At 36.6% G+C, this 7,239-nt stretch overlaps 1 protein-coding gene across 1 annotated transcript in view; it reads left to right on the top strand.

Annotated features, from left to right (window-relative positions):
• slc6a11b (solute carrier family 6 member 11b) overlaps positions 1–7,233 on the top strand; it is a 32,003-nt gene extending 24,770 nt beyond the window's left edge. Inside the window, exons 12-15 of the mRNA XM_035661871.1 lie at positions 2,956–3,058; positions 3,594–3,694; positions 4,466–4,636; positions 5,749–7,233. Coding sequence (XP_035517764.1) covers positions 2,956–3,058; positions 3,594–3,694; positions 4,466–4,636; positions 5,749–5,892 — 519 coding nt within the window. The 3' untranslated portion in view covers positions 5,893–7,233. The remainder of the gene's footprint in view (positions 1–2,955; positions 3,059–3,593; positions 3,695–4,465; positions 4,637–5,748) is intronic.
• Positions 7,234–7,239: the final 6 nt, after the last annotated feature.

Raw genomic sequence — 7,239 nt, 5'->3', positions numbered from 1 at the left:
TTTTCAGAGTAATTTATTTTTATGGTTGGTTTTTTGGAGTCATTTTTTTCAGATTTTCTGAATATTTTTTTTTTTTTCTGTTTTTCTGATTCATTTTTAGAGAGCATTTGAAACAATAGATGCATTCATTCCTTTATTGAGAGCTCAATTTAACGGAAACAAACGGAAACAAACATGAATGTCAGAAACAAAAATTGTCAGAAAAACTGAAAAAATTATTCAAAAAAACAAACCAAAAAATAAATTACTCAGAAAAACAGAATTTTCAAGTGAATGCAATACGCTTCCGTATATTTCAGCGGTGGAAATACACCATTTTTTTCCTTTACTTCATGTTTATCTTTTTATTCAATATGCAGACATATCATCATCGCCGTCATTATCATCACCATCATCATCTTCATCATCATCACCCCCAATTTACAAGTTTGAGATGAAACCCAGCCAGGTACATTATAGATCACTGGTTCTCAAACTATGGTATGTGGAGGAATCACTGGAATGTTTTTATAAATAAATATAATAATAAATTATAAATACATTTTAAGAATGATTTCTTTTTTTAAATGAAACAAATTAATTTAAATTATATACCATCAAAATACCACAACATTTGATTGAAAATACTTGAACCATAAGATCTCTGAAATGTCATTTAAAATAAGTTTTACATTTCCTGAAATATTTTGTTTCAATATCAGCCTGCTACATTGACACTTTCATGCACATAGTGTGTGCATACATCTGTAATTAGTTATGAACTACAATATGATGTGGCAAGATAGTAAGTGGAGGTAAAATTAATGGTTCCAAAACACTGCAATTGTGGCTCCAAGCAGGAACTATTAGGAAGAGACGTAAACTGTTCACAATTCAACAACAGTCAACAATAATTAACCTTATAAGGAATAAACCTGCCCCCTGTGTGAATTGTTCGTATGCCTATGTTAGGGTGTTTTAACGTTGGCAATAATGGCGGCACTTGGAGAGCCTAATGTTTTCTGAGGTGGTACGCGGTTTAAGAAGTTTTAGAAACACTGTTTAAGATAAATGGTCAACAATATGATAGGAAAAATGTGGATCTATAAGTTTAAAATAGTATCATGTGATCCGCTGCCTTCTGCAGTTCAGTGTTTATAAAATGACCTGGAGATCTGTTCCACTCAACACTTTGGTCAAGTCATCTACGGCTGTATTCATGTCACCAGCTCTGCTATGCTTTTAAGACCCTTCATCTCTATGTAGTAATAATGGAAGAGAATTTGGTTCCTCACACTATAAAGAAGGTCTTTCATCCACTAAAAGCTTTTCATGTATCCATATGCGCTGCTCTCCATCCACCCCCACTGTAAAATGTACTGTACTGTTCTCTAGTGGCCCATAATGGCCATGAAAGAAGAATTTAATGCAATATTAAAGTACAGCTCTCTCTCAGTTTTTTGTCTGTTATAGACGGCTGCATTGTCCAATGACTTGACCCCTGTATGTCATTCCCTGTCAACACTTCATAAAAAATGTCAATTTCTACCTCTGCTTTTACTCCTTTTTCAGCACTACCTGCACTCTAGACACTTAAGTCCTCTTTGCGGCCTAAGAGCCATCATGAATAAAATGTCACAAGAAGCCTAGAGTAGGATTAAATCACAGTTCAAAAGGTCCTCTGGGAGTGTAGTTCAATACCTGGCTGAAGCATGGGCATAAAGACAGTTACTGAGACATTTTGACGATATTCTTAGCTGTTTATGAGTACAGTGATGTAACCCCACTCTCAGATTCATGTTAGATTTTATTCATGATGACCCTTTTAGTGGAAGCAGAAAGAACGGATGAGTTTTCTTAAGTGGAAGTTGGATAGCTAGGAGGGATTATAAAATGTGAGCATCCAAATTGATACTGTAACAATGGAAACTCTTCCATTAAAAATGTTCTACTTAAAATTAGAAGTACATAGTTGTTATCATCAAAATGTGCTTAAAGTACCAAGTTAAAGTAAAACTACTCAGCATGCAGAATAGCCCATTTCAAAATAATAAATAGTATATAATTAGATTACAATTATTGATGTTAATTATTGTGTAAGCATCACTTTAATGATGAAGGTGGAGGTTTATTTTATAATTTTTACTTTGTTTACTGTTTTGTAGCCTAATCTATAACAAAAATCACACTGATCATCAGAATAATAATTCCCATCATAATACATCACTATTCGTTGATCAGAATTTGTATTAATAATCTGAATCTGCCAGTAACTAGAAACTAAAGCTGTGAAATCAATGCAGTGGAGTAAAAAGTACAATATGTTACTCTGAATTGTAATTGAGTAGAAGTAGCATGACATACTCAGGTAAAGTACAAATACAAAACTGTACTCGGGTATTATGAGTAGTCTAGTTACTTTCCACCTCTGTTGATGCACTCTCATGTCTGTCTGTCCAAAGCTACAGCTAGTAGTCAGTTAGCTCGGGTTAACCTGGAAACAGCACCAACAAAAACAATGATGAATCTAGTAGTCACGGTGAGGTTAAATTGTATGAATAAAGCAAAATAAAGTATGCCGACTTGTGAGCGTTAGAGATGCTGGTAGACGTTGGGTTTTATTAAATGTTTTTGCAGAGAACAAAAACAAAATAAGAGAAAGCTGTTGGCTGAAGTTGTTTTTCTGCCGTGCTTCACCAAATAATAGGTCGACTGATTAATCGGTCTATCACTAGTGGTATCAGTTTAGTACTGGGTATTTCTTGAGGCATTGAACTGAGGTAATCTTGAGACAAATCCTAATTTTCAGGAAGAAATAAAAGTGCAGAGCTGCTGTTTACATTGATTTACTACATGTCACTATGATAATGGTTCCTGACAACCAAATTCATTTCATATGAGATGATGTGATCTAACTGGGTCTGATGCTCATATGGAGGTTGTGACAGAAAACTGACACCTGTCTTGTCCTATCAGGGAGGGATGTACGTCTTCCAGCTGTTTGACTCCTACGCTGCCAGCGGGATGTGTTTGCTGTTTGTGGCCATATTTGAGTCCATATGTATCGGCTGGGTCTATGGTAAGATATCTGTCTCAATTTGAAATCTAACTAGAGATCTCAAAGTGTTTGTTTTCCATTGCTCAACCTTGTTACTTCAGATAACAGTGGTCTGTCCTCTGTCAACTGAATGGCTATCACACATTTCAGCACAGACAAACAGGCTCTTGTACAAATATTATATCATGCTTTTACCCTCCTTATCCAACCATATTTCTTCTCTGCCCTCTGCTGGAGAATGAGCTCAAACACATGCATCATTCACTAAATGTTATTCAGGTTGACAAACCTTTTTATGAGATATCACATTTTGTTTTACACTATTATCTTCCTGATTTAAGCAGATTATTTAACAACAAACCAAATTCATACATGCAGCAAAGCAAAATGATTTTGTTTCTCTACAAAGAAAGTTTCAGTTCAACAGCTTTAGCATTTTATTCACATCTCGTCAACATTTCTGTTCAGACGGCCCTATACTGTCAAAAGACATCAATCGCGTCATTATTTGGATGTTACATGCAGATACCCTGAGTGACACTTATTTGTATTTCAGGTAGTGACAGATTCTACCTAAATATTGAGGACATGATTGGCTACAAACCAGTCTTCTTCATTAAGTGGTGCTGGATGATCCTGACCCCGGGCATCTGTGCTGTGAGTTTCATTGCAAACACAAAGAAGAGCAGGAGTAGCATTATTATAGCCAACAACATGAGGACAGTGATGAAGGACAGGCTTGTTCAGTTGTATCCTGTAGCTGTTACCATACAACCAATTACACCGGAACCTACAGTTTCATGTTTTTTAAAGTATTATTGTTTTGGCCTTTTATGCCTTTTATTGACAGGGACAGCTAGAGAGAGACAGGAAAGGGGGGCAAGAGAGAGAGGGATGACATGCAGCAAAGTCGAACCCGGGCCGCTGCGTATAGTTATGTTTTAAATATTTAACTGTCAAGCACAACACCGGTTTTGCAAATGTACATACACAATACTTTCAGAAATATTGCATGTTTACACAGGCTTATTCTATTCTATTTTATTGAATTATTTTATTATAATTTAGTGTATTTGGTTGTATTTTATTCTATTTTATTCACTCTTTGCACTATATTCCCCTGTGCTGCTGTGACAATTTATCCTACAGGGATCAATAAAGGAACAAATGTTATCTTATTTCTTAATGCCAGCAAAAAGACTGGAAAACTGCATATGAAGCTTTGATTGATACCTGCATTTAGGAGAAAGTATTAACATGTTACACAATTGTTCATTAAGCAATTTGGGTGGATTGTTTTCACATGTATTACTACAGTATTTACTACAGCACCATACCAACACTGAATTTAAAGTGTGTGACATGTATTTAGGCATTTCTTTCTCTTAATGTAAACAACAACAGAATTTAAATTTGTGTCTATTGCAGGCAATTTTCCTCTTCTTCCTGATTAAATACAAACCACTGAAGTACAACAACGTGTACACCTACCCTGACTGGGGCTATGGTATCGGTTGGTTCATGGCCATGTCCTCGATGGTCTGCATCCCTCTGGGGATGATCTGGATGATCTGGAAGACTCCTGGCACCTTCTCTGAGGTAAAAATACACACAAGGACAAGGACATCTTGCACTTAAGCCACAGTATTACACAATGATTGCTTTCTTCTTCAAAAAGCAAAAGTGTTATCTTGGTTTGAAGACAGTAGAAAGATATAAAGATCATAGAAAGATTTATTCTTTCATATTTATCTATTATATAATGTTCACAAATCTAACCCTGTGGCAAACATTGTTAAAATGCAGTGTGGATGATACAGACTTACAGCTTAGTCAGCAAATCAAGTCAGCTAACATCTCAGTGTGACCAGATGTTGTAGTAGAAATCATTTTGTTAAGAATTTAATTTACAGTAGTAAAAGCCATGGAAGCAGAACATTATTAACTGTTGTTCAAGGGAGAGGTTATACCTGTATCACCTGCACTCATAGAAAGAGTAAAAAGAATCCAGCTGTTGTATCTTTCCCATCTGACTTTCTCAGAGGGATTGTGTCACAGCTGGATGAACTCCCATTGCATTAAATAAACAAATTGTAGGTTTCTGTTGTGGCCTCTGGCATTTGGCAGATGAATTATATCAGTGACATTTTGGTCATCTCTAATAAAATTTTACATGGACTACAAATGGTAAACTTGGAATAGAAATCTTAGATGCCTAGATTAGTGACAGAATTGATTTCTTCTCATTTGGATGTATCTGTATGTTTGAATACATATTTTTTTGTTTGAATATATTTGTCAATGCAGTATATTGATATTATAGTGGCTGTTCAGTTGGTTAACAAGCCAGCTGGCTAGTTAGGATGAAGTTTGTCAGATGCCTGGAAGACATATTATTTGATATATATATTTATACAGTATGTTATGTTACCGACAGAGTGCCTCAATGCTCTTCTATTCACTTTGTACTTCTAGTCTGAATAACAAAGAACGAAACTAAAATAATAACCATTCAGTCTAATGTTTTGTACAAATTAGATAATGGTTAGTTATTACACAGCCACAAAGGGTTAGGGTTGTTTATTGGTGCTTATTTAAAGCAGTATGATTATATGCATACAGTAAGATGTATGTGCTTAATGTTGCTATTAGAGGTAATATAGTGGTGGACGAGTGGGAGATAACCTCTTGTCTCTCTATGCTCTCTGCAGAGAATGAAGAAGTTGACAACTCCCAGCAAGGACCTGAAAATGAGAGGAAAACTCGCCGCCCTCAGTCCCTACGCTGCCAACGACGCAAAACCTAAAGTTGACGGAAAAATATCGACCATCTCAGAGAAGGAGACGCATTTCTAACCGACCCCCTGACTGATCGACCAAGCTGCCTGCCGTCTTCATAATACGCCCAACCAACTACAGCAAACAACAACAACAACATTATCCACCACTACACAAAAGAGGAAATTAAACAAATGACTTGGAGTGTTATTTTTGTTTTGTAAAAAAAAAAGGGAAAAAAAGGAAAAGCTATCACATGATTATGTAGTCTGCTTCTGTTTTGCACAAACCTTTATAACACATTTGTTGTTTTCTGTTAACATTGTGGCTAAAGCAGCTGTTTCTTTCTTTTCTAACCATTAATATTTTTAAATCTGTTTGATGACATACAATATGGTTAAAACATGTCCTGGTACCTTGTCAGTATTGGTCACACTAGTGTCTGGGCCTTTAGAACAATACCAATGTGTTGTGTTGTAAAAGGCTTACACTGTACATTCATTGGCAAAGTGCTGTGCCTCTCTATTAGGTACTAGGTACCCAAATGTGACTATCTAAGATGTAGCAGCTTGGGGACCATTCTACATAGTTTAGTGTGTAAGGAGAGGACACTGCAGTATGTGTTAGTACTGAGGCTATAGGAGGGCAAACCCTGAATACTCCTTCATTAAAACTTTGAGTTGTATATAAAGAGTTTTGCCATTGAAATCTCAGATGTTTTCTGAACCAGCTGTGACTATAAGGGGCTGTGGAATGTTTTAAGGCCTTCAGTGATTCTTATTTACTTCAATTCAATGTTGTCGCTCAGCAACAGACACAAAAAACCTGCTTACTGGATGTAATTGAATGATATTATTAGGTTATTGTTTATCGTGTTAGGATAGATTGCATCCTTGAGGGCTTTGCTGATTTCCATGGCACTGCTCTTTCTAAACCTCTGCTTGGGAGGTAACATTGAAAGGCAAATACATTGAGGTCTAGAGTTTAAACACTGTTAGACGGAAATCTTTAATTTAGCATCTCTAGTTTTGAGCCACAAATCTTCACATGGCTACAAATAGCAGTGAGTGACTTGCAGGCTGAGTCTAAATACACACCTCTCTCTCCTCTAGCTGCCCTCCTATAAGTCGTGGGTATCTGTCATTTCACAGTAATTATGCTGAGCCTAACACAGAGTGACAGACAGACGTGCTTCCACCCCTGCATTTTTATTTCTTGCTCCGCCTGTAGAGGAGAAGATGGACGCCCATCAGATGAGCATTTCAAAACCCATCCGTCTTCTTATCCCCCTCTTTTTATTCTTTCCCCTTGTCCCCTTCTCTCTTTTCTCCCGCTGTCCTTCCTCCTCTTCTTCAACCCCTGCTTGTCTGCCTCTGTCAGTTTCTTTCCACTTCTGTCTTTCTGTTCATCACATGGGGGGGGGGG

This window comes from Morone saxatilis, unplaced genomic scaffold (assembly GCF_004916995.1).
Source record: "Morone saxatilis isolate NCDOM2014 unplaced genomic scaffold, NCSU_SB_2.0 Contig18, whole genome shotgun sequence".
In the NCBI taxonomy this organism is placed as follows: Eukaryota; Metazoa; Chordata; class Actinopteri; family Moronidae; genus Morone; species Morone saxatilis.
This window is presented reverse-complemented; position numbering and strand designations above follow the sequence as displayed.